At 41.5% G+C, this 27,876-nt stretch overlaps 1 protein-coding gene across 1 annotated transcript in view; it reads right to left on the reverse strand.

The window, feature by feature from the left end:
* Positions 1 to 27,126, reverse strand: part of mcm9 (minichromosome maintenance 9 homologous recombination repair factor) — a 32,350-nt gene extending 5,224 nt beyond the window's left edge. The window contains exons 1-12 of the mRNA XM_054617967.1: positions 27,026 to 27,126; positions 22,481 to 22,666; positions 20,057 to 20,201; positions 18,670 to 18,776; positions 15,516 to 15,722; positions 15,331 to 15,412; positions 15,017 to 15,217; positions 14,792 to 14,917; positions 14,050 to 14,169; positions 9,811 to 9,985; positions 4,247 to 4,449; positions 555 to 758 (exon numbers count right to left, since the gene is read on the reverse strand). Coding sequence (XP_054473942.1) covers positions 555 to 758; positions 4,247 to 4,449; positions 9,811 to 9,985; positions 14,050 to 14,169; positions 14,792 to 14,917; positions 15,017 to 15,217; positions 15,331 to 15,412; positions 15,516 to 15,722; positions 18,670 to 18,776; positions 20,057 to 20,201; positions 22,481 to 22,642 — 1,732 coding nt within the window. The 5' untranslated portion in view covers positions 22,643 to 22,666; positions 27,026 to 27,126. The remainder of the gene's footprint in view (positions 1 to 554; positions 759 to 4,246; positions 4,450 to 9,810; positions 9,986 to 14,049; positions 14,170 to 14,791; positions 14,918 to 15,016; positions 15,218 to 15,330; positions 15,413 to 15,515; positions 15,723 to 18,669; positions 18,777 to 20,056; positions 20,202 to 22,480; positions 22,667 to 27,025) is intronic.
* Between the last annotated feature and the right edge of the window lie 750 nt (positions 27,127 to 27,876).

The following is a 27,876-nucleotide window of genomic DNA, read 5'->3' on the forward strand; positions in this document are numbered from 1 at the left end:
TACATTTGAACACATGATAGCTTTGAAATATGATTTCCTAATACTCATTTTTATTGAGCAGAGCTTGAATGCACCATGCAATTGAACGCAGCCTCCTTAAGCTGTTTGGCTCAGTGCGGTCAGCAGAGTAATTACAGGTCACTGATTATCTGTGACTATCATATGGCTGCTGAACAGGTGTGTAGATGTGCCCGACAAAAAATCTTGGCCGATCAGCTAAAATAACGTCCTGTTTCGATCTGTAGCTGATCCTCTCTAGGCTCTACTGGTCAGCACTGTATAACCATAAATACCATAGGAGAAACTGATATCGGTGTACTTTCTATGCCTTTTATACCTCACCTACAGAAACATTCATTATCGTTATTTATAGAGATTTTGAGGTTAACTGAAAATTGCACTTCAGGGGTTCATCATTGGGCAAGTATGAGAACCGACCACAACCAATAAATCCGCTTCAAAGGCTAAGGTTAACTCGAGGTTGAATAACTTAAGATTTAAATTGATAAGATGAATTGAATTGAATTAAGATGAAGTCAAAGTTCCATCCTCACCTTCAGCCAGTCTGCTAAGACTCTCCAGCATGCGGATGGTGGTGCGAGCAGCGTTGCGGCCATCACTCTGTCTCTGCAGCTGGTAGTAACGGGTCAAGATGATGTTGGCCTCTTCAGACAGTTGTGGCTGCAAGCGTTTAATCACGCTGAAGTAAGCCTTCATTTTCTCCATGGACCACACGCTGGCAGACTCAGCAGGCAGCCCTTAAAGTAAAAGCACTGACATTTCACCACTTTGTCATGAAGCCCTTGAAATTAATACCACAGCATTATATCATTACGGACGATATACAATCACACTACAACTATTTACATCACACCTTAACAAAAACTAATCGGATTTGTTGGCTCTGTATGCAAACTGGTGAGGGTCTATGATGTTGTTTTTGATGCTGAACCAGTTCCTTAAAGCACGTCATCAGAATTGGGGTAAATGCCACAGGGCGATAGTCATTTAGACTGGATACTGCAGACATTTTAGATGTTGGGATAATGGTGTCTTGAAGCAGGTTGGAGAACTCTTCTGGGACAGTGTTATGTTGAAAATGTCAGCGATGACATCAGTTAGCTGGTTGCTACATATTTTTAGCACACAGCAGCTTTACTCATATGCACTCTCATCAGGGAGGATATTTTCCTCATATCCTCTGTGAAAGCTGACAGTGGCCGGTCCTCCAGAGGCGGGGCAGACTTGACAGCTGACTCTTTGATGAGGAGATCAAAGAGAGTATAAAAGGTGTTGAACTCATTTAGCTACGTCACCTCACACATGATGGAGGCGCTCCTGCTTTTATATCCTGTGACATTCTGGATCTCCTGCTACATATCTTTAGTGTTGTTGGTATGAGGTCTCTCATCAGTCTCTCTTGACGCCTCCTCTTTTCCTCCTTGATGCCAGCTTTCAGTCTTGCTCTGGCGATGCTGTATGTTCCTTGTCACCTGACTGAAAGGCAGCTTTTTGGGCTTTGGATAGAATCCTCACCTCTCCATTCATCCAGGCTTTCTGGTTGGGGAATGGTTTTATTGCCTTTGTGATGACCACATCATTAAGATATTCGCTGATAAATGATGTCACTATTGATGTATATTCCTCCAGATTGACGCATTATAATAAAATGAAGGTAAATATCCGTTTAACAATTTTATTTGGCTGAAAATGATTTACCCAAATGTACGTTTTTAAGAACTCCTGTTTCTGAAGCATTAAAACAAAATAGGCATATAAACAGTGCTTCTATCAGTGAACTATTTGTGACAGCCACGTCTGGAAAGCTTTGATCGCCACAGTTAAAACCATTCTGAGGTCCACGACTAAGCGCCACGACCACTTCCACAGATCATAAACAATGCTTGACAGAGAGAAAGTGACGGAGAGAGAGAAAGAGATTTTCAGACAGCGGCAAAAAAAAAAAAAAAAATATTATAACATTATATTATACAATGAAGCTTGTAAGCAGCAGGCAAAGCAGCAATCAGTTGATATCAGCAAAGTCAGAGAATAGATCGGGACACAATATATAATTTAGAGTTAGTAAACTTGGTTAAATAATTAAGAATCAGTGAAGTTAGCCAACATCATTCTAAAAACGTTATGGTAAACTGGCAGCATGGATATGAAAATGACCTGCCCCCGTCATTCTGTTGCTGAAAACAGCAAAATGATTTTTTCCGACAGTGGTGAATATTTTTTGTCTTGAGCCTCTTAGAACAGCTGCTAAAACAAAACAAAACAACGAAACCAATCTTTATTGGTAGATATGAATCATCGATGATCAACAATTGGTATCGTCGCAAAAAAAAGAGAAAAGAAACATTATCGGATCATATCTAAATGTTCTCTTTACTCCCTTTTTTCTTTTCTGCTGATCCGTTCCGTCACTCAAAACCGTGATATGGACGTTGAATTTTATGATCTCTTGCCCCCCTAAACGGTATAGAGCTCACTATAGCCCCCAGTCAAGTCATGTCCAGACTTTTAAAAAGGACCATCCGGTGATATTCGGCTGTCTGCACGACGCGAAAAGCCAGAAAGAAGTGATACAATGGCAGCCAGTGTTTAAGCTATCCTGACCTTCTGCCTCCCCAAAAGCAGGCTGAGATGGTATGGTGTAGATTTTGCGATGGAGTTTCATACCTTGGTTAGAGGTTACAAAACAGCAGTGCTTTACCCACACTAGTAGGCAGGTATCTGTTGTCAGCTGGAGCTGACAGGGATGGACCACCACCTCAATGCATGAATCCTGGACTACCTCACTGAGACTGAGATCCTTTGGAGTGCAGGGAGCACTCCTGAGGACCCTTTTCGACTCTGTGGTGGCATCAGCCATCTTTTATGGAGTGGTCTGCTGGGGCAGCAGCATCTCTATAGCTGACAGGAAGAGACTAAACAAACTTGTCAGGAAGGCCAGCTGTGTCCTGGGGGGTCCACTGGATTCAGTGGAAGTGGTGGGAGACAGGAGGATGATGGCTAAGCTATCATCCCTGATGGACAACACCTCCCCCCATACAGGACACTCTGACAGCTCTGTGCAGCTCCTTCAGCCACCGGCTGCTCCACTCCCGGTGTGTGAAGGAGAGGTACTGCAGGTCCTTCCTTCCTGCTGCTGTCAGGCTGCACAACCAGCTCTGCTCCCAGTAGACCACACATCACTAAAAAATGACTATATAAATCTGTGTAATACAAATAATCTGTGAAATCCACTGTACAATACTAAAAATTATTCTGTCTGTTTATATGATATTTTAGTTATTGTTGGTTTTTAACCATTTGTACTTATTTAATATTCTTTGCTGTGTGTCTTTACTTATTTATAATACTTGTTTTGATCTTGTTTTTTTACTTAGGTCTCTTGTTTGCACTATCCTCTCTGCTGCTGTAATCCTGCAAATGTCCCCGCTGTGGGACTAATAAAGGATTATCTTATTTTATCTTATTTTACTAAACTGTATACCATTTAATCATCCTGTCCAAATGCTCAGAGAATCTGGAACTAAATCAGGAAATTGTGAACGCCCCAACTACAGATGATTGTAACAAGCTCCAAATAATCACACCTTCCTGCAATCGTGTGAAGACAGTGCTTTCAAATAGTGGAAATGTATAGTCACTATAAAGTAATGAACAATAACAATCAGAGTTATCGCTGCTTAGAACAAAATTCTTATTGTATTTACAATTAAGAAACTACATCCGTCAAAATATTCTGTCACTGCCTGTTAAAGCTTCTCCTAGGCCCTCCAAAAGCAAAATAAATAGTGTCAGACTGTGTGTGCATCTTCTCAAGCAAACTAAAATCCACTTCCAAAATAAATCAAGCATGGGAAGAAGAGTTAAAAATTGATATTGAGGAGGATACCCTTTCTATTGTCAATAAAATAGTTTCAAGTGCATGTGGCCTAATGTTTATCAATAAAGAGACATGCAAAAAAACAGGGTGCTTAGCATTCTAATGTTGATTTATAATTCCAATGTCAGCATTATGAATGAAGCTTTGAGACATTTTTAACACTGCATTTAGAAATATTATCGATTTGGTGAAATTGTTATATACTAATTTACCTGGGATGGTTTTGTAGAAAAGGCTTATCATATTGTAAGACATACCACAATAATAATAATTTTAATATAAATATAATAAAAATTAATTCTTGAAAGTAGTTTTTTTTCTAAATTCAAAACATTTATACTCTACCTCTGTCCTCCAAAATGAAAGAGGAGATGGTGTGGTCCCACTCTGCATTTCTGGTGTCCAGCAGAACTAGAACCAGGTCAAAGCGACTCAGCAAAGGGCTGGCCAGAGCCACATTCACAGACAGCGGCTCGTTGGGATCGTATTGGCCTTTGGGGTTGGCAGCTGCCAGGATGCTGGTTCTAGTATTCAGCTTACACACCATACTGCAAAGAGGAGACAATGTAGATCAGGACACAGAATAAACTCATAAGTCAATCTTAACTTTACTTACTAACAACAATATTGTTTTTTGGGGAGAAAAGGGGTCTATTTTAAAAGCAGAGTGTATTTCTAGGATACTGTTGTAGAGGACTGGATGAAAAATCTAATCTATCTGGTTACCACCATCATCTCTTGCCTCAGAGATGACAGGGTTGGAAGGGTTACCTTAAAAATGTAATCAGGCACAATTATTAGTTACCTGTTAAGACATTTAATCATAAACATAATCCAAGTATCACAATTTTCGATCACAGCTGACATTGGGCAACGGCAGGGTTCTTACTGGACTGTCGCCAGACTATCCCAGGGCTGACACAGAGACAGACAACAACGCATACATAGTCACATACGCGCAATTTAGAGTAATCAATTCACTTACATTTGTCAGTGTTCCACAAGGTTCTGTGCTTAGAACAATTCTATTCACCTTATATAAGCTTCAATTAGAAAATATTATCAGAAAACACTCATTATATTTTTATGAGTTGACATTTATAGCTATCAAACAAAAAACAGTTTGCTAAACTTCAAGCATGTCCCAGGGACATACAAACCTGGATGACCTGCAATTTCTTGATGTTAAACTCAAAAAAAGTTGTTCTACTAGGCCCAGAATAGCTCCGAAATCAATGGTAGTTATTATGGCATTCAGCACTGCCATAGTGCTTAGTCTTGGATCTGCCCCTAGATATGCTGCTATAGGCCTAGACTGCTGTGGGACTACCTAGGACACATTGATTGTATCAATATAAATGAACTCTGCACTGTGGATTGTTCTTTTATTGGAAGTCTGCATTTGTCAGGCCAAGGTGGAAATCAGTTTTCTTGCCAATTGGGGAGCACAGAACCTTTTACTACTTTTTGAACTACAGCTGACTAAAGTGGATTAGTGTTTTAGTGTGTTTTAATTTATTGACCTCCCGGTCCAGCAGGTCAGTTTTTCCGATTTCACTGACTTGCTGACCACTAATATCAAGCTGGATAAAGTGTTTTTGGTTGGGGATTTTAATCTGCAAATCAATGAAACCACAAATTATAAACCTCAGAATTTGTTTATATTACTGAATCTTTCAATTTTGAGCAACATGTTTCCGGCGCCACTCACAGGGGTGGTTATACCTTGGACATTCTTTTCTCTCTGGGTCTAGATATTGATAATATATACGGTGTGAGGACCTACTGATCAGTGTTAATAAATGTATTTTCTTTGAACTCTGTGTAAATGCTAACACCTTGGGTCTTAAACACATTTTTGCTTTTTGTTTTTTTTAATGCTCCCCCGCATTATTATTAAGAGTACAGCTGATCAGTTCTCAATGAAATATTGCTGGAATATTAACACAAATCACATAATGCTGAATTTGTAATGCAGTCTTTTAATGAGCATTGCTCTACGTTGCTGGACAAAGTGTGACCTTTTAAGGATAGGACTAGGGCCCTCTGCAACACTTCTGTGTGGATGACAGATGCTGTCTGCGGAAGTGTCACAGGACAGAGCAGCTATGGAAAGCCACTGGGCTAGATGTGAATCTCTCAGAGATTATTTTGTTGCTTTAATAAAGGAAGTTCCAGTCAGTTTCATCATCATCATCATCATCCAGCAATCTACTGTAACCGCTCTTTTGAGGGTTTCTAATGATATTTTACTGTAAATATGTAAAATGTTCTGTCTATCCCACGCACTTGCCTCAAGAGCCGTGGTAACCGAGCTTTTGAGGCAGCAGCACCAAAATTATGCAATGCTCTCCCTGCATGCCTATGGTTAGCTGAATCTGTAAATTATTTTAAAAATCAGCTTAAAACAGCCCTGTTTACCCTTCTAGGGTAAGCTCTATGTCGACAATATAAGTAAGTATTTATTGAGTACTTTACTGTCTATTGTGCTGTTTCAGTAAGTTTTGTGTTTTAAACACTGCTCTCTAAAATTTATTGTACTTTTATGGTCACTTTGTGTTATAGGTTTTCTTTTTCTGCATGTAAAAAAATACTTTTGTTAAGCACTTTGTGACAAATATATTTTACTTACTTAATTGAATTCATGCCCCGTTAATGTATATTACTAACTTGGCTTCTTCCTGGAAGTCATTTTGCACTCTCAACTCGCAGATTTTCATGAATCCCGGTTATACCTCTGAGGCAAATTTGTGATTTTGGGCTATACAAAATAAATTGAAGTGAATTTAATTTAATTTAGTTAAGTTGCATGTTTTTGGACTATAGGAGGAATCGGAGAACCCGGAGAAAACCCAAGCAAACACGGGGAGAACATGAAACTTCAAACAGAATGGCCGTCCAGCCAGGGCCTCCTCTTGCTGTGAGGGGCAGTGCAAACCACTACACCACTGTGCTGCAAATTTCTATACAAAGTGGAAAAGCGGGACAACATCATGGTACAGTTTAAGTTGGCGGCTTCCCGCTGTGTGCCTCGCTATGTTTTTGACCGCAGGGAAAATGTTCCTTTTGAAAGGCTAAACAAAAATCAAAGCAGAATATTTACTACATTTTGACTTATGGACAGAAGACTGAGATAATTACAGAAACAACTAAGTGCTTTGTGAGTTAGAGAGCACTAATTCCTAACCACACAACAAAATAAGTCATTATGAGTCGAAAACATCTATCTTTACAACATTGGAGAAATAAGACAAAAAGCCAGAGTATGTTAAATTGTTATTTGATTCTAAACAGAGAATATTAATTGGTTTAATATCTGCACTCTGTCAGAGATAGAAAACAGGGACTGATCTTGTCCAAATACAGGCTCAGTGACCACCAAATGGCAGTAGAGACAGGAAGACACAGACAGACATGGCTGCCCAGAGACAAGCGAGTATGTGGGAGGTAGAGACAGAGATGCAATTCCTCCTCCACTGTCAGAAGTTCTCTACACAGAGATTTAGGGGAAATAAACTCTCAACACTTTTCCTTGTCCTCGATGGAAAACATCATGAGGTCAAGGAAAGATGTGAGGGAAATTAATTTCATCAAGATATCGCGGCAGTTGGCTGCCTCGGTGTTATGATGGAGAAATCAGTTTTTATACCAACAGTGGCTGGTTTAACGACGTGACAGTTATTCTGCAGAACTGTTCTCCTGATCTGGAATATTTTATCATAAACCCTTCCACTCCTCCCATGAATTTGCTTCATACATACTGGTCGGTGTTTACATTCCGCCGCGGGCCAACGTTTAGGAGGAACACTCGCCGACCAGATACTGTGTGTTGAGCGGACCAACCCGGACACCTGGGTCATTTACCTTGGCGGCTTCAACAAAGATGACCTCAGCCATGTCTATTTAATACTCAACCAGAGAGGAGAACACTTTAGATCACTGTTACAGTTCAATAAGCGGGGCCTATCTGATTCCTGCATACAGGCAGAAATTAAAGATCTGTAAGCCTGTTGTGAGGAAATCAAAGCGGTGGACCAGTGAAGGTTCTTGGGGTGAGCTTGGACTGTACAGACTGGGATTTTTTCAGGACTACTAACTACAGTCTGGATCAGTACACAGAGGCTATGACATCATACATCAGCTTCTGTGAAGACAGCTTTGTACCATCATGCACCAGGGTGAGTTATAATAACAACAAACCCTGGATCACAGCTAAACGTTGACAGCTAAGGTTGGAAAAGGAATAGGCATTTAAGGGACATGTTTAAAGAGTCTCAATACAGGTTTAGCAAGTGGGTGAGAGATGCTAAACGACAGTACTCTGAGAAGCTGCAACACCAGCTCTCAGGCTATATCCACACTAATACGTGCATTTATGCTTTTGATTATTTACAGTTTCTTTGTTAACTTCACAATAGTTCTGCAGAACAAATTAAGTATTAATAAAAAAAGTAAAGTCCTCAGTTTTCTGTCCATTGCACTACTCAAAGCCCCAAACCGGGACTTAAGACATCCTTTCCATAGGGCTGATAACACCTCTGAACACGCAGCTCTCTTATCCCTCCAATAACAGCTGCTTCTTTTGGATGTCTGCAGTAGAAGAGTAATAAAGTGCAGAATTGAACTGCACAACAGCTGCTAGCATAGGCCACATGCCCAGTACCGCTTGCAATCCATCATCCATGTTGAAACCAATCACTGGTATACCTGGCTCTATGTTTTCTACCAGTAAAGCCTCATGTGATGGGGGCATGACGAATCAGGGAAGGACATTTTGTGACTGTGAAGACCCAATCAAGTAGTGAACACAGGTGTCTATGTCATCGTTGCCAAAACTCATGCGCTACAGCCTGTCCACACACAAGTAACCAGGGAGTTTCCAAAATTATCCAGCCTCTGGAGCGTTTTTAAACTCCTCCGTTTACGGTGCCCTAAACCTCCGGATTAGTGTGGACGCTCAGTGCAAATTTAGGACAAGTTATGTGTTCTAAAATGGAAACGTAGTAGTGTGGATGTAGCATCAGAAAGAACAAATGTGATGACCAAGAAAACAACAATCCACTTAAAAAATGGCATCATAACGGTAAAATGTATCTACAGCTTACACAGAATATTAAATTTAGTGGTATGGTTTGTCATGTTTTTACAAGACATACTTACACTGCACACTAAGTTTGCTAACTTTTGAAATCCCTTCCAAATATCACCATGTAGAACTGCAAACTTTTTACTGATTACCGTTCCTTTGCTAACAAAGTGTGTATATGCAATCACTAATTCACTAATGTAAAAGGTCAAAAAGGCACATAATTGATTAGCTATTACTTATTTTCTATTACTCATACCTGTCCCATTAAAAGGTGCAATTCGTTATATCACCAGTCACCTGCTTCAAAGAAAAAGGGAGCAGAATATAAGATAGGGAACTACTAATTAATAGAGGGCAAGAATAAGCAAAAGCATGATGAGCCTCACGTTACCGAGGCAACTCTATTTATCAGTGACCCGTTTATTTTTTTGTAGCCTACTATCTTTGTGAAGAAGCATGAGTAGTACAGCTTTGTGTAGTTCAGTATGAAGTCTGCCATTCAGATAAACTTGTGACAAGCACATTCTTGCAGCTGTTGGGAGGTAAAGTCTTTTTGTGACATTTTTACAGAATTTACACACAACTTCAATAAAATTGGCTTATTCTCCCTTGCCAGTTCTTACAAAGACAAATTATTTTTGGGTTACCACCATATTTTTGCCCTGTCTAATCTGGTGATGGGCAGCAATGGCACTGCTATTTTCAAAGACTTTGTATACCTTATTACGGCAAAACCCCATTTAAATAAGATGCATGTTGGTGTTCTTTGCCTTGACTGGAATTCTATGAGCATGTGGGCTTGTATGCATGACTGTCCTACCCGGCTTTGGCCACACTAATAGACTGTTGTTCCATAGCTTCATGGATGCTGATGCGGTCGTGCTCCTTGATACTGTTGAATTCATCAATGCAGCACAAACCACCATCTGACAGGACCAGGGCTCCTGCCTCCAGATGCCAATCACCTCCGTCTTTCACTGCTGCTACGGTCAGACCTTCAACAAAGGACATTATGTGTCAATGAATTCAGTTCATCCAGTAAAACATGAAGTGATTGGATATAATTATATATAAGCATGTCAAATTTTTTATGTGAGAACCTTGGGTTACTTAACGTAATACCTGGTTCTTTGATAACAGAGTGACGTGTTTCACGATGGGAATTGCCTTGGTGTGAACAACAAAACCACGTCTGTCACTGACAGACAAGTCCAGCTGTGCTAGGGCCACGCCTCCTCATTTTACCACAGGTGTCCGCCCTCTCACAAATCATTCTAGACCGATTGTTTTTCTGTGTCAATGCAAGGAGAAATTTGATGGTGAAACACCTCACTCTGTTATCAAAGAACCGGGGACGTTAAGTCACCCAAAGTGTTTTTTCTAAAGTTGTTCGGTGTTTCACTATGGGAGATATCCACTCACCGGCCACTTTATTAGGCACACCTGTTCAATTGCTTGTTAACACAAATAGCTAATCAGCCAATCACATGGCAGCAACTCTATGCATTTAGGCATCTAGACATGGTGAAGACGACTTGCTGAAGTTCAAACCGAGCATCAGAATGGGGAAGAAAGTGGATTTAAGTGACTTTGAACGTGGCATGGTTGTTGGTGCCAGACGGGCTGGTCTGAGTATTTCAAAAACTGCTGATCTACTGGGATTTTCAGTAGGCAGTTGTGTGGACGAAAATGCCTTGTTGATGTCAGAGGTCAGAGGAGAATGGGCAGAGTGGTTCGAGATGATAGAAAGGCAACAGTAACTCAAATAACCGTTACAACCAAGGTATGCAGAATACCATCTCTGAACGCACAACACGTTGAACCTTGAAGCAGATGGGCTACAGCAGCAGAAGAACACACCGGGTGCCACTCCTGTCAGATAAGAACAGGAAACTGAGGCTACAATTTTGCACAGGCTCACCAAAATTGGACAATAGAAGATTGGAAAAACGTTGCCTGGTCTGATGAGTCTCGATTTCAGCTGCGACATTCAGATGGTAGGGTCAGAATTTGGCGTAAACAACATGAAAGCATGGATCCATCCTGCCTTGTATCAACGGTTCAGGCTGGTGGTGGTGGTGGTGTATTGGTGTGGGGGATATTTTCTTGGCACACTTTGGGCCCCTTAGTACCAATTAAGCATCGTTTAAATGCCACAGCCTACTTGAGTATTGTTGCTGACCATGTCCATCCCTTTATGACCACAGTGTACCTATCTTCTGATGGCTACTTCCAGCAGGATAATGCACCATGTCACAAAGCTCACATCATCTCAAACTGGTTTCTTGAACATGACAATGAGTTCACTGTACTCCAATGGCCTCCGCAGTCACCAGATATCAATCCAATAGAGCACCTTTGGGATGTGGTGGAACGGGAGATTCGCATCATGGATGTGCAGCCGACAAATCTGCAGCAACTGCGTGATGCTATCATGTCAATATGGACCAAAATCTCTCAGGAATGTTTCCAACACCTTGTTGAATCTATGCTACGAAGAATTAAGGCAGTTCTGAAGGCAAAAGGGGGTCCAACCCGGTACTAGCAATGTGTACCTAATAAAGTGGCCGGTGAGTGTAGAACACTATCGGATTGCATTAAATCTACCGAAGCCAAATATTGTTTAGCCGGGCAGTGATTATCACAGGGACTCTGGCACGTTTGCTTCTAGCATAGCATGTGCCAAGGATGGCCCAGAGACATCAAGCCTGTAAAACCTTACAGAAGTGTGAGACGTAGCACAGCTCGCTGCAGCACAAATTTCCTGCACTGATTCACCCTTTAACAGAGCCCATGAAGTGACCATACTGTGTCGAATGAGCCCTCAAACCCTGGGGGACGACGACGACGACGACGACGACGACGACTGTGTTAAGCCTTTTCTCCTGGAGCAATGGATGTGGGTGAAAAAGCTGAAAGCTCCACTGTGGGATATCTAAAGGCTGACCCCACCACCTTAGGCACAAAGGCCGGGTTTGGCCGCAAACAGATCTTTGTGAGCCCTGGAGCAAACTGCAAGCAGGAAGGGCGCGAAGGGATAAAGTCCCACACACCCTTTGCTGTGGTTAAAACTAAGAGCAACACTGTTTTCAGGGAAATAAACTTCATGCCCACCGTATCTTTAGGCTCAAATGGGTGATGAGAAAGGGGCCTCCAACACAACAAACAGATCACCCTGCGGCTGAGATGACAGCGTGGGCAAAGGCGCAATGCCGCCACCCAGTGCTGAAAATCCCTTATCCTAGGAGCCCCAAATGTACAGCAGATATCACCGATGCCATTAGCCTGAACAGGGCGAAGGCATAGTCTGATCGACACGGTTTTCCCCAGCCGGAAGAGAGGGAGACACTGGGTGAGAGACGCTACTCTGCCTGCGACAGTGTGACGCGATAAGAGAGGGAGTCTATGTTGAGTAAAAACCTTCCTGAGCTTCCTTGCTCGGGACAGCTCTGATCGCTTGTTTGTTTAGAAGGGATGCCATTTCGTCCTCCAAGATTGCAGAATCCCCCTTGGCCACTAGCACACTTTTGAATCTGGGTGGTTTCACAGCAAACTGTAGTCTGTACTCCTGAGAAAGAGTGGACAAAACCCATGGGTGCACTACGCATGCACGCCACTGGTCTGCCCGGGCATTAAGTGGGCTGAACACATACGGTGACTTCACCGGATCGGCCTTCCCCCGAATGAGCGTGAGCTCCCCCTGCAGGGATTGTGGGTCTATGACATTTTTTTGTTGCTATTTTGTTTTTGGGGGAGCATTCCGCTGAATTGGGTGGAATGGCTTAGTGACACTGTTTTACCTGCTGCCCCTGAAACTCCTCCCCTGAACGTGAAGGGGGAGAATATGAGAAAGTACCTCTGGAGAATCAGGGACCAGGGACTCTGAAACATAAACTTGGGGGTTCTGTCCCACCTCCGTCGCCTTTCTTTTCTTTGAGGAGGAGGAGAGGGAGAAGGAAGCCTGGTTAGGTCGCATGCTTCTTCTTCCCTTCCCCGGGTGGGATGGGCGGTTTCATGCTGCCACTGCAGCAAAGGAGTGTTTGCCTCATGGTTTGGGGATTTCTGACAGAGGCTGCTGGTTAGACTTCTGACCAGCTGCCTGTCTCTGCAGTCCCCCCCACTGCTGCAACTTTAGCAGCAAAAAAGCCCTTAGTCCCTGTGGGGAGCGAGGGAAAAGACCTTGGGGCTGGGGCATATGATCATCCATAACCTCTGCCTTCTGAGTAACACTGAGGCCTGAGAGATTTGGCCACAGGGCCCCCTCACCTGAGAATGCAAGGCCCATTACATGACCGCAGCTTTGCGTTATCTTATCCACGTGAGGAAAGTAGGATAAGATAACCACCGTTAACCATACAAATCTCATCCCATAGGGCCCGCCCATCTCCTCTAGGATTTCGGCCCGGTACGCAGATAGCAGACATTGCATTTAGAAAGCACACGGACTGTGCTGCGTAATTACTTATTATGTCCACCCAGCTCAATGAGGCTCGTGGCTGATGGGTGCTGGTTGTGAATTATGGGGGTGACTCCTGACAATCAAAGGTCCTGACTATTGGATACTGCCACTCTCTTTTCTGGCATTGACGCACAGTGTGAACATGACTAGGGGTCAGCCAGCAAGGCTTGAGCCTGTTTAGCGCCCATGCAAGCTAAGCACAATGGATGAGGGTCCCTGCCCGAGATTGACACTAGAAAATACTTCTACCGAAGTACTTACTCAGCAAATTCAGACAGAAGCCAGGAACTGCGTTCGGCGACATATTCCTTAACAGGTCGACTGTGAACTGTTGAGCAGAAAATCCAAGCTTGCCTAGATGAGCTGAGGGAGCTATAGTTTCTTCAGGGGAAGAAAGCTGTGTCGGGCGGTCGACTGTGATAATATGAGGGGACTTGGCCCTAACATGTGGTGTCATTGGAGCTTCAATAGTTGGTCAAGCTGAGGCAATTCCCATAGTGAAACACCGAACGACGTTAGAAAAAGAACATCAAGCTCTTGATTACAAATTCCTGATAACATGCGCTAGTGACCTGAGAGCTGAAAGAGAACAAAGCCTACCTGCACTTGTTGATCCAATTCCAGCTGTGAGTACAGAGCGAGGCATGATCTTAGCTGCATACTTTAGGAACTGAGACTTCCCTGTGCCAGGGTCGCCAACAAGCAACATATGACACTCCCCTAGAAAGGAACAGATGAAGTCATAGTGACAAAATGCAGCTTAGAAAAAAACCCATTTGTCACAGTTTCGATATTGTCACGGTCACAGGTTTGTTGGTTTGTATGGTCGTCAATCTCAACAGGGCGGGTCTCACCTAATAGCCTGCCAGAGAGGCCAGGGTAGAGGAAGAGGAGAAGAGTGCAACTCTCATTGACACTGTGAGGGACAATGAGCAATAACACTCATCCCTTAAGTATTTTGGTTTAGTTTCTGTCTGAACTGAAACTGACTCAGCTCTCACTGCACAGCTGTTAACACAAGAAGAGGACTGGACCGCGGCTAACTGCACAGTCGAGGGGATGGCACTGCGGGGACAGAGTGGACTGAAGGGGAAAAGCTAGCTGAGCTCAAGGCCATTTCCGGTTAGGCCCACATCCTTGTTGTTCAGCGTCAGCATGGCATTCAGGTATGGTCTGTTAGCAGCAGGTGCACAGGCTTAAATTCCCTGGACCTTAAACGAATCATTGTAGCAGTACTACCTGCCCTGTGACAACGCAGTTTATTGCAAAATAAATAAGTAAGTTTCTCTGGCTATTGATACGTTTCCTTACTTTAAACACATGAGAAATAAGAAAGAGATACCCCTGATCTTGGTCCCCGAAGAATCTACTCTCTGCACCCCACCAGCCAAGACCATGGCAACCGCCAGTTTAATCACATACATGCCAAATACCTGTGGGCACAGGCTCAACAAGATCTGGTTCCTACCTATAGAGAGAGGGAGGAGCATAAGAAAAAATACAAATTAGATTAAAATAATAAAACCATGGTGGAGTTTCTTCATGTCATGAGGCAATTCCTACCCACCAGCTATGGGATAATATTTGTAGTTATTCCAGAAGTCTTCAAACTCTTTCTGAACATCCTTCATGAGAAGAGCAGCAGCAGTCTGCTGGTTGTTCACTTCTATGTTGTTAGCTTTGAGGACCAGCTCCACATCACAACGAATACCATCATAAAAGGGCTTCCAGCGCTGGCACATCACCCCGTAAACAGTCACATCGTCTCCTAGGAGCACCCAATGAACATTTGCATCATCTCCTAGAAGTACATGTGCATGCCTTTGGAGAAGCTGGTTGTATGCGTTACTGTTAACAAAGCTTGCTATTTACGGTTCTCACCAGATTTACAACTGTCGACAAGGTCGTCCTCCAGAACCACCAGCATAGAGCGAGGAATACTGCCCACTGACAGCCTCTGCACCTGTGTGTGTGTGTGGGGGGGGGGAAGAAAGATTTACACTGACCAAAAGTCAAATCTATACACACTCTACAAACGAACAATAACACATGCATAACTGTCCTACCTGCTCTTGTATCTTGATCTCTTGGAAGTCCCTGCAGGCAGCAGGCTCAGATCCTCCAGACAGACAGCTGAATTTGAACGAATTACAGCCATCAGGATTAGGACAGGCCAAAGGTGGGACAAAGACGTAGAACTGGTCAAAATCAGCCTGCACTGTGAAAACGTGACGACATTTTGCGCACATGTAATCACGCTCGTTTTCCAAAACCTATGAGAAGCAGAGAAGAATTCTAAGTAGAACTCAAAACAAAACATGAAGATATTGTGCAGAAACTGATTTTGGGTATTTTCACTCATCCTTTACTTTCTCTCCTAGATATAAGTGTGCATTACTTTTATTATATAGCACCCTGCTAGCTCTCATTAAAAAAAATCATGTGCTTGCACAGAATACCTATGAATTCTCCACTGAAGAAGCCTTCTTTCATGTTCAGACACAGTACTGTTGATTCTTTCATACAAAAAGAATACACCAACTCTCCCGACTCTCTAGATCCAATAATTAACACCCAGCTGCAATACTGCATTAAATTCAGTCATAGCCATTTGGCTATATTCACTTTTAAAGAAGTCAGTCAGCTGGTTAATTTATGTCTGCATCTCATCAACCATTACCTAACCCCTTACTCCCTTCACTGTATCTAACTTTCTGTCACAGTGTTGCCACCTACTTCCTTATAAAAGCATTCTAACTCAAATAGTGTTTTTTTTACTTTCTGTTAAATTATTATCATTTATTATCATCATATCTTGTGGTTTTTTTCTTTGTGGTCTAAGTTTTTGTGCTGCCGCTGTCAGGGCCAGGACACTCCTTTCTACTCTCCTGGCTCAGCCACCAGTAGCCTTCATTCAAGGCTACTGGTGGCAGAGCCTTGTTTGTTCCCCACAGTAATAGAATAATTTGGTTCATAACCACAGTATAGAACTTGTCAAAAGTATGACAACTGGATCATAATAAAACTATGTCAAAACCTAGTGTGTGGCTTGCCCCTTTACAGTCAATGTGCTAAATTGTGATACATATCAAATGCAATTTTCTGTAGTGCTAACTGTATATGTTTTGAAAGTGTAATGACATGGTTACACTTTAGACTTGACCAAGAGTAAAAGCTATCCACAGCTGACGCATCAGAGAAAAAGACAGGGGGTCGTCTTCCAAGTGGAAGATCGGCAGTTCGATCCCTGTTAATCCCTGTGTCCTTGCTCCCGAATGTTGTAGCATCAGTGTATGAATGGGTGTGAATGTGTTTTGTTCTGATGGGCCACTGCTCCTCAGGGATTGGACAAATGCAGAAGGGAAATTTCATGTATATATGTATCTACAGTGCTATGAAAAAGTATTTGCCCCCTTCCTGGTTTCTTATTTTTTTGCATATTTGTCACACTTAAATGTTTCAGATCATCAAACAAATTTTAATATTAGACAAAGATAACCCGAGTAAATACAAAATGCAGTTTTTAAATGATGATTTCATTTATTAAGGGAAAAAAGCTATCCAAACCTACCTGGCCCTATGTGAAAAAGTAATTGCCCCCCTTGATAAATCATGAATGAACTGTGATTAACCACATTTTTTGGTTCAATTTCACTAGCCACTGCCAGGCCTGATTACTGCCAGACCTGTTGAATCAAGAAATCACTTAAATAGAACCTGTCTGACAAAGTGAAGTAGGCTAAAAGATCTCAAAAAGCAACACATCATGTCGCAATCTAAAGAAATTCAAGAACAGATGAGAAACAAAGTAATTGACATGTATCAGTCTGGAAAGGGTTACAAAGCCATTTCTAAGGCTTTGGGACTCCAGCGAACCACGGTGAGAGCCATTATCCACAAATGGAGAAGACTGTGGCCTGAAGCATTTCATAAACCAACATCATGAACAGTCAAACATGTAGTGGTGGTAGTGTGATGGTCAGCTGCTTTGCAGCTTCATGAACCTTCTTGTGATGGAACCATGGAACAGTGGTGAACCTTCCCAGGGGTGGCCGGCCTACCAAAATTACTCCAAGAGCGCATCGACGACTCATCCAGGAGGTCATAAAAGACCCCAGAACAACATCTAAAGAACTGCAGGCCTCACCTGCCTCAGTTAAGGTCAGTATTCATGATTCAACAATAAGAAAGAGACTGGGCAAAAATGGCATCCATGGGAGAGTTCCAAGGCGAAAGCCACTGCTGACCAAAAATAACACAAAGGCTCACATTTGCCAAAAAACATCTTGATGATCCCCAAGACTTTTGGGCAAATATTCTGTGGACTGACGAGACAAAAGTTGAACTTTTTGGAAGGTGTGCGTCCCGTTACATCTGGCGTAAAACTAACACAGCATTTCATAAAACCAACATCATGCCAACAGTCAAACATGGTGGTGGTAGTGTGATGGTCTGGGGCTGCTTTGCAGCTTCATGAACCTGGATGACTTGCCATAATTGATGGAACCATGAATTCTGCTCTCTACCAGAAAATCCTGAAGGAGAATGTCCAGCCATCAGTTCGTGACCTCAATTTCAAGCGCACTCGGGTTATGCAGCAGGACAATGATCCGAAACACACCAGCAAGTCCACCTCTGAATGGCTCATAAAAAACAAAATGAAGGTTTTGGAGTGGCCTAGTCAAAGTCAGGACTTAAATCCGATTGAGATGCTGTGGTATGACCTTATACAAGCCATTTATGCTCGAAAACCATCCAATGTGGCTGAATTAAAACAATTCTGCAAAGACGAGTGGGCCAAAATTCCTCCACAGCGATGTGAAAGACTCATTGCCAGTTATCGCAAATGCGTGATTGCAGTTGTTGCCGCCAAGGGTGGCACAACCAGTTATTAGGTTTTCAATTACTTTTTCACATAGGGCCAGGTAGGTTTGGATAGCTTTTTTCCCTTAATAAATGAAATCATCATTTAAAAACTGCATTTTGTATTTACTCGGGTTATCTTTGTCTAATATAAAAATTTGTTCGATGATCTGAAACATTTAAGTGTGACAAATATGCAAAAAAATCAGGAAGGGGGCAAATACTTTTTCACAGCACTGTATATATGTACATGAACAATAAAGCTGATAAATTAATTAAGTGGCACCTGGCATGGTAGTTCCTGTCATCAGTGTATGAATGTGTGAATGGATTAACTGATTCCTGCCATGCTGTTACCTTGGCAACACTGGTGCGTATGACAGTACCAGTGACAGACAGAAAGTGTCCTACATCTCTGGACCTGGGAATGGTGTCTCTTGTCAGCTCTGGGCACACTGGCAGACCTGGGCACACAAAAGAGTCAATAAAAACAGAGCAGTGACTTGTATCCTACAGGGGCAGTATTTTTGAGTATTAGTGGACGGCAGAGAAGACATTAACCCCCCAAAAAAAGAACCCAAAGATCCCTGCTACTGAAGAGCAGAACAGAGGAGAAAGTTAATGTACAAAATTCCTCCCAATACAAGCTCTGAGCAACATCTGGTGACATCTGACCACACTTGACTTTGCTATGGCAACGACAGCACATGCAAATGCAGCAGCCGGTAGCTCCAACAGAAAACTGTCAAAAAGAAATTGGATCAAGTGCAGCTGCTTTTGAGACGAACATCGCCCACGAAATCTTCCCACCATTCAGCCAGAATGGCCAAACAAAACGCCATGGGAAGCTGTGTGATCAATCCAGAAAGAGGGGGAAGAAAGCCAGGAAAAGGACTTTTATTTCACTACCCAGCCTGCTCCAAGCTAATTTCCAGAAAATTACATAAATGAAATAAGACTCAGGCTGACCCAGCAACGGGAGATCAGAGACTGTTGTGCACACTTCTTAACAGAAACCTGGATTCATCATCACATCCCAGATGAAGCTGGGATCAGCATGTCCACATCTCCAGCAGAGGAAACAATACACTGAACCACGTTCAAACAAATATTCCAGGTGGCTTCAAAGCCCTCCCCCACCCCCACTTTGGACAATCAGCTCATATTTGCGTTTCAGCTTTAAGTTCCTGGGAATCAGCATCACAAACAACCTGACATTGTCATGATACATCTCCATACTGGGGAAGAAGGCACATAAATGGCTGTATTTCTTAAGGAAACTTAAGCAGGCAAAATTCCTGTGCCAGGTTATTATCATCTTTTCCAGAGGAGTAATAGAAAGCATCCTGACTGGAACGTTACAAACTGGCATTGGGTGTGTACAGCACAGGACAGTAGGGCTCTACAGCGGGTGATAAATCCACCATCATTGGTACCCATCTACTGAGCATCAGGGATATAGGTGAAAAGAGGAGCCTGTGAAGAGCTCAAAGGACATAAAAAGACAAACCCCACCCAGCCACAACCTGTTCACCCTGCAGCCGTCTGAAAAGAGATACAGACGAATCAGCTGCTGAACCACCAGACTTCAAAACCGCTTCTTTCTTCAGTCTGTGGAACTCCTTAACTTATCCTTCACCCTCCACATAGCATAGTTTGGAACAACAAACTAAATTTTGTCGTACAATGTCAAACAAAAATCTTGTTACCTGGTAACCCTGTATTTCCTGGTTGAAAGTCTGACCTGTAATGCGGGCATGAAGAGTATGTCCAATTCTCTCTGTTGCACTTTGTCCTCCATAACGTGATAACTCCAGTGCTGTTCTGTGTAACACTTTATCAAATAGAGCCAGGACATCATGGGGATAGGCGTTGAAATAATCCCCAACCTGTGGTTTGATAGAGATAACATGGAATTAGTGCAAGTATATATATATATGTGTCCATCCATCTATCATAAGTAACCACTTATCCTGTTCAGGGTCAGGGGGCTGGAGCCGATCCGAATTGACATCAGGCAAGGGCAGGGTTCATCCTGGACAGGTCGCCTGACCATCACAGGGCTGACATATACAAAACATTTGTTTTATTCTATAAACTACTGACAACATTTCTCCCAAATTTCAAAAGAAATATTGTCATTTAGAGCATTAAATCTTATTTAATGAAGAAAAGTATAAAAACCAGTGCTGTGGTCATCACTATCCTCTTGCAATAGGACCAGCTGGATGGCAGAAACAGTGCTAGTAGTACATCAATAAAAAAAGTGACTTGACCATGCCAAAAGAGTTAAAAGAAAAGTTTTGTGTGAGGAAAAGAAGGGTTCAATTCTGGTTTTACTGGCAGGGGGATACAGTGAGTGTCAGGTTGCTTCCATCCTTAAAATTTCAAAGACGGCAGTTCATAAGAACAAAGTCAAGCAGCAGATATTAGGGACAAAGCTACAGACCGACAGAGGACGAAAACGACTCTCCACTCACCGGGATGACCCCCAACTCATTTGAATGTCACTCAACAACCGTAGGATGACATCAAGTGACCTCCAAAAAGAATGGCAAACGGCAGCTGGGGTGAAGTGCACGGCGAGGATGGTTAGAAACAGGCTCCTAAGGGCAGGGCTGAAGTCGTGCAAAGCTAGAAAACAAAGCCCTTCATCAACGAGAAGCAAAGAAGAGCCAGGCTGAGGTTTGCAAAAGACCATAAGGATTGGACCATAGAGGACTGGAGTAAGGTCATCTTCTCTGATGAGTCCAATTTTCAGCTTTGACCAACACCTGGTCGTCTAATGGTTAGACGGAGACCTGGAGAGGCCTACAAGCCACAGTGTCTCGCACCTACTGTGAAATTTGGTGGAGGATCGGTGATGATCTGGGGAGCTTCAGCAAGGCTGGAATCGGGCAGATTTGTCTTTGTGAAGGACGCATGAATCAAGCCAAGTACAAAGTTGTCCTGGAAGAAAACTTGCTTCCTTCTGCTCTGACAATGTTCCCCAACTCTGAGGAGTGTTTTTTCCAGCAGGACAATGCTCCATGCCACACAGCCAGGTCAGTGAAGGTGTGGATGAAGGACACCCAGATCAGGACCCTGTCATGGCCAGCCCAATCTCCAGACTTGAATCCTATTGAAAACCTCTGGAATGTGATCAAGAGGAAGATGGATGGTCACAAGCCATCAAACAAAGCCGAGCTGCTTGAATTTTTGCGCCAGGAGTGGCATAAAGTGACCCAACAGCAATGTGAAAGACTGGTGGAGAGCATGCCAAGACACATGAAAGCTGTGATTGTAAATCAAGGTTATTCCACCAAATGTTGTTTTCTGAACTCTTCCTAAGCTAAAACATTAGTATTGTGTTGTTTAAAAATGAATATGAACTTGTTTTCTTTGCATTATTCCAGATCTGAAAACACTGCATCTTTTTTGTTATTCTGACCAGTTTCTGCAAATAAATGCTCTAAATGACAATATTTTTATTTGAAATTTGGAAGAAATGTTGACGGTAGTTTATAGAATAAAACAAAAAATTTCATTTTACTCAAACACGTACCAATAAATAGTAAAACCAGAGAAACTGATAATTTTGAAGCACACACACACACACACACACACACACACACACACACACACACACACACACACACACACACACACACACACACACACACACACACACACACACACACACACACACACACACACACACACACACACACACACACACACACACACACCTTGGTTTACCTGTAAAGCACGAGACTAGACAGGATAGCTGTTAGGAGGTTAGTGTGGGCTGTAATTTTACTATTTTCCATAATCATAATCTTAGGAAAGGTGCATTGAAAAAAATCTGTGATGAAGTTGAGTAAAAAAAAAAAACTAATACATGTTTATATAAGATCATCCTGTGTGTATTTTTAAAATTGTGGTTTTCCAAGTAAAATGTAATTAGAAATGGCTTCACAAGTAATTTAAGGTTAAGTGTTAAATATTTGAAGAATTCTGTCTTGTGCAATACCTGATAGCGGAAACACAGTTCATTGAATTTACATTAAGATGATTATTTGACATGTGATTACATTTGTCACATTGTGATATTTTGGTACAGGAAGAATATCCTTCATATTATGATACAGATTATAGTAGATAGTGTTTTGAATTGTGTTGCCATTACCTCCATATTGGCTTCAAACAAAGTCATGGCATTAATAACCACAGCGCGATGGGTCTCTTCTTTAGTATCTGCAATAAGCTGGAGAATGTCCCCATGATGATGATCTGTCAGATAGGTTTCAAACACCCTGCCAATCAGGGCCTCCTGATCAGGGCTTATCATAGTGAAGTGATGTGATCCGAACACCTGAAAGATTAGACATTAACAGTGCAGTGGTCAAGGTTTCACATTTATAGAGTCAGAGTTAAAGCAGCTCGACAGAGGTCACAACAGATTTCTACTTGTTAGAAATATGACCATGTTAAGTCAAGAATAAGAATAATTAGAGTTCTCTCCTTCTGCTGGACTCCACTGACAGAAACAATCACATGACAGTTATGACCTGACAGGACGTGGCTCTAGAGCCTTCTGTTCTGACAAAAATTGCTACAACATTTACTTGTATTATACCATTAGTGTTCTGGTTATTGTCTTGATTAATCAATGAATCATTTATATATAAAATGTTAAAATATATGGAAAAAGTTTCATATAGCTTTTTAACAGTCCAGTTTCCAAAGATATCCAGTTTATCAAAGTGAGACATAGAGAGGCAGTTTACCCTCACATTAGTAAACATGGAACTGGTGAATATACAATATTTTTGCTTGAAATAAAGTTTTTTTTGGTCAATTAACACACTCGTCATTTCTTGTCTGGCACGGCAGTTGGACACCCCTGATGTGACAAGATTAAACGAGATTCAGCTTTAAAGTGGCCCTATTATGCTTTTCCATTTTTCCCTCTCCTTTAGTGTGTTATATATATTTTTGTACATGCAAAAGGTCCGTAGAGTGTAAAACCCTCCCCCTCAGAAACACTGCTCCTGAGCTGCCTGAAACGGCTCCATTGAATTCTCTCCTTCACTTCCGTAACTTTATGAGGTCAGACGGAGCTGGAACTCTGGAGGGAGAGTTTTTTGAAATGTGAAACGATGACCAATCACAACAGAGCGGGCTAGCTGACCAATCAGGGCATACTTTTCTTTCTGGAGGGAGGAGCAAGCGCTACAACGGAGCATTTCAGAGAGAGGGTGAGAAGAGGTGCTGCAGCACAGCCAGGATGAGAAATGAGAAAAACAAGGCGGATTATGAGCTTTAACGCATGTAAACATGTTGTAACTGTAACTTGAGATAAAAATATGCACCCGAAAAAATAGCATAATAGGGCCTGTTTAAAGAAAATACTGTCGATCTCTTAAAAAAACAAAAAAAACATTGGGGACGAACCAAGATGGTTCGTTCGAGATGAGCCAGTCCCGCACGGATCGTTCCCCGGCGATAACTGCACAATGCATGCCGGTTAGATTTGTGTCTGACTTGATCCCGACTTGCTTTGACGCCATGAACACGTGGGCAACGGTAACCTCACGAGAGCGAGGCGGCCGCAGTTTTTGGAGCCAGGCGCCGCAGTTGCTCACCACCGACTGCGTGACCCACTGCATGATGGGAAACGCCTTGCTGTTTCCTGATGAAAGAGCTGATTGGCTCTTAGTTTTGACAACAACCACGTTTTGTAGAAAATTCTTATTTTCTGTATAATTGTAAGATTTGACGCTAGATTGTTGGCTAGTGGACTCCCGTTGTGCAATCATGTGACTAATAATAATAATAATAATAATTATAACAATTATAATATATAAGGTTATTTATTTAGTATCTGTTAATAAATATATCTATTGAAAAAGCCTAATTCCAATTTAATGTCAAAAAAATTTCAGTCAGAGAACTGGAATGTGTGAAGTCCATAGATTAACGATTGTGAAGCATCAGAAAACATTTTAAAAAGGAGGGAACTGTCACTGATGGAAACTAGCAGTGTTGCTTTTCCTCCGTGTGTAGCCTATTTATGTAACTGTGATGTTTGTTTCAAAAATTTACAGTTGTATGATTTAGAAATTACACTACCTTCAGGTATATTTATTTATATAAATGTTTAAATAAATATGACATCCAAGAACTAAAATATGCCCAATCTTATATCCTCAATTATAATAATGATATAGTTCAATAAATAAGAAGATATCCAAACGTAGTCTCCAAACTACAGGTAGCCTACAAATGTAACATTTAAATGACTTCCTGTGTTTTCATTGAAGGCAGCTGAAAACTTTCCGACTTGACCGCTGTTTTTTTTTTCCAATGCCCCCTTCTGCTGCTGCCTGCTCTCGTCCACATTCCAGGCGAGGCACAATTCCTCTCGAACGTACCTATTCTTTGTGACACTGTGCACCAGCCTTCTGATTATTACTAGTGAAACATATATTATTTACTTGTTTATCGACCTGCTACTGTCTAAGTGAGTTATTTCACTCTTACGTTTTTAACGCAACAACGGGCAAGAAACGTGACTATTTGTCTCATTCAAGTGACAGAGCAAAAGTTAGCTCAGTATGTGAGCTAGCTAGCGATGAACATGAATGTACGCAAGACACAAGTGGCATGGATGTCCTCTGCGTAACCGAGGAGGAGTTCCCACCGCTACCAGCTACACCAAGTATATCCCTGGTGTTTAAGAAAAAAAACACATGAGTTTGTCATGGTTTTGCCCGGTCAGTGATATTCATTGTCAACTTGCCGACTTAACGAGGCTTATCAGCAACAGGCCAGACATTATTGAGTGCAAAATCTCCGACCTGAACAAGAGAGTAGATTGTGTGTTTGCCGACTTTAGGGCTGTTTCTATGAAGATGGCTGTACTTGAGCAGCGAGTTGATTGGTGTGGAAGGCTGCAAATAACTTTTCCTACTTTAAAAGGGGAAGACGGCGTTCTTGCTGGCGCCCAAGCAATTATTGAAGGTGAAGGCGAGATCATCCTTACTAGTTGACTATGCGGCGATTTTTCTTACCACTGAACTGAAAAGTAATGCTTCTGCATTTTGTAGGTTTAACGTTGACTGCAGTTTGTGTCAAACTAAACCCAGTCAAAAATCGACAAAAATGTTTTTCAAAAACTAACTCTAGTTCATAAAGGTGGTTTGACAAATCTATATATGGTTTTTTTAAGGAGATGCCTTATCAGCTGTTTCTAAATATTTGGACAGTGTACATTATCCAGTAGGAGGTAATATGTGATTCACCAATCACTTTAGAAGAAGTTGAGGTATCCATAAATAATTTAAAAAAGAATAAGTCACCAGGGAATAATGAAATCACCTCTAAATTTTACAAGATGTTTTCTGAGTTGCTAGCACCATTCCTTTTGAAGGTATTTTCAGTGAGCATTGCAAAATCTTCACTGCCTACTAGTATGACACAAGGTGTCATTAGTCTTATACCTAAACCAAGAAAAGATTTGCTTATACTTGAAAATTGGAGGCCAATTAGTTAACTCAATAACGATTATAAATTGTTTGCTATGGTATTGCCAAAATATTTGTGTTGCCAAAATATAAGTGTTCTAAGCTCAATTATAGATGAAAATCAATCCGGATTTATGAGTATCAAACATATGATTGGTATTTGATCCTATTGATTATTATGAACTAATCACTGAGGATAGTTTTATACTTTTTCTTGATCTTTACAAAGCCTTTGACACGGATGAGAACCCCTTCATTTTGTATTGTCTTGAAAGATTTGGTTTTGGAACATACTTTTGCAATGCAATGAAAACCCTCTATGCAAATGGAAATAGCTTTGTGAAACTAAGCAATGGTACAACTCAAAAGATTCTGTCTAGAAAGAAGCATACGTCAGGGTTGTCCAGCCTCTGTTTATCTATTCCTCGTTGTTGCACAAGTTTTTTGCCACTATATAAAAGCAAGTAATTTAGAAGGTATCTCTATCGCTGGTATACATTTTATATTAAGCCAACTGGCAGATGACACAACTTATTAACAGGTGTTTTCAAAAGCTTCAGGTTACTTTCTGAATCAAATAAATGTGAGTTATTTGCCTTAAAAAGTAGTGATATAACTCTTATTAATGATATACATGATATACAAGAAAAAAGTGAACTATTTAGGCATCCTTGTTACCAAGAACACGACGGATGTCTTCATAACTTTAGTCCTATGTGTAAAAAAAGTAGAAAATAAATTCAATCTGTCCTTAAAGGGACATGCTCTCTTATCGAAGGCTAAAGACAAAACTGTCAAAAACAAAAAAATAGACCAATTGATGAGGGAAAAACGTATCGTACGGATCTGTAGATCTGCTTGTTGACAGGTTTCCAGTCAACTACAGGTCGCATTAACGGAGTAACGAGTGAAGAGCAAAGGTGAAGTCACATTTTTATATCCTACAATTGAAATGTATAACTTTGAATGTGATAACGGCTGTCTATGATCAAATACAAATTATAATGCGTACTTAAATCTACTGTCTCCAATCATAGAAAGCACAGCCGCTGATAAATGACGTTACGTTTGCTACTGATGGGTGTAGTTAACTTTAAGTCTTTAAGTTAGCCATACAGACTATTTGCCGCTGTGACATCACTTTAACGTTACCTGAATAAATGCACCTTTGTTCTAAATCAAACAGAAGCGCCCACGTACTGTACCTTACGATGTCAGAAGCCTTCTGTCGTAGGAAACCTGATTATCTTCACAGACGCAGCTGTAAACACGCGGCTTGTATTGCGCGGGCTGAGCTGGGAGCAGGGCGGGGCTGAAGTTCTTCTTCTACTCTCATTTGCTGCAGACTAGACGCAGCAAACGCGTATCACTGCCCTCCACAGGTCACCTGAAGACAAGCGGTACTTTTCCCCAGCATAATAGTATTGAAGCTCGGAATATCTGATCGAAGCGGTATAATGTTAATAATGATAAAGATAATGCACTTGTGGGGTAGTGAAGGAGTTTATTTTGAGATTCAAGGAAGGAAATGATACAAGGAAAATGAGTCCAGGTGCACTGACATTTGGATGGCGGAGGTGTTGGGTGATGGCGGCTTGTTAATCAAGTGTAAAGGGGTCAATGCCAGACATCAAAGACTCCAGGGTAATAAGTCAATAAGCGTAATAGTACAGGTGGTAATAATGATAGTGGTAGTATCAATGCCAGACATCCATACTTTTATGTCGGAGTCCATTATTGATTTTTATATTGATTCATGACATGTATCATTTCTTTCAATAACAGCTACTGAGTCTCAATACATTTTCAGTACATTCCAATGATATAGATTGTTTTATGTTTTGGCATCTCAAACCCTGAAAATGTCAGGCGAAATTACTGAGCAAATGAACAGACTAAGAAAACTATCAACATTTTTTATTTTAATGATAATAAATAAAAGCATAATACAATGGCATGATTTTATCGCTGAAATCTTTCAAATAAACCAAAATTTTACAAATACGTATCATTTAAAGCAATTGAGATAAGTTGTTATCTTCTGTCCAGCAATTTT

Source organism: Anoplopoma fimbria, chromosome 18, assembly GCF_027596085.1.
Source record: "Anoplopoma fimbria isolate UVic2021 breed Golden Eagle Sablefish chromosome 18, Afim_UVic_2022, whole genome shotgun sequence".
NCBI classification, from domain to species: Eukaryota; Metazoa; Chordata; class Actinopteri; order Perciformes; family Anoplopomatidae; genus Anoplopoma; species Anoplopoma fimbria.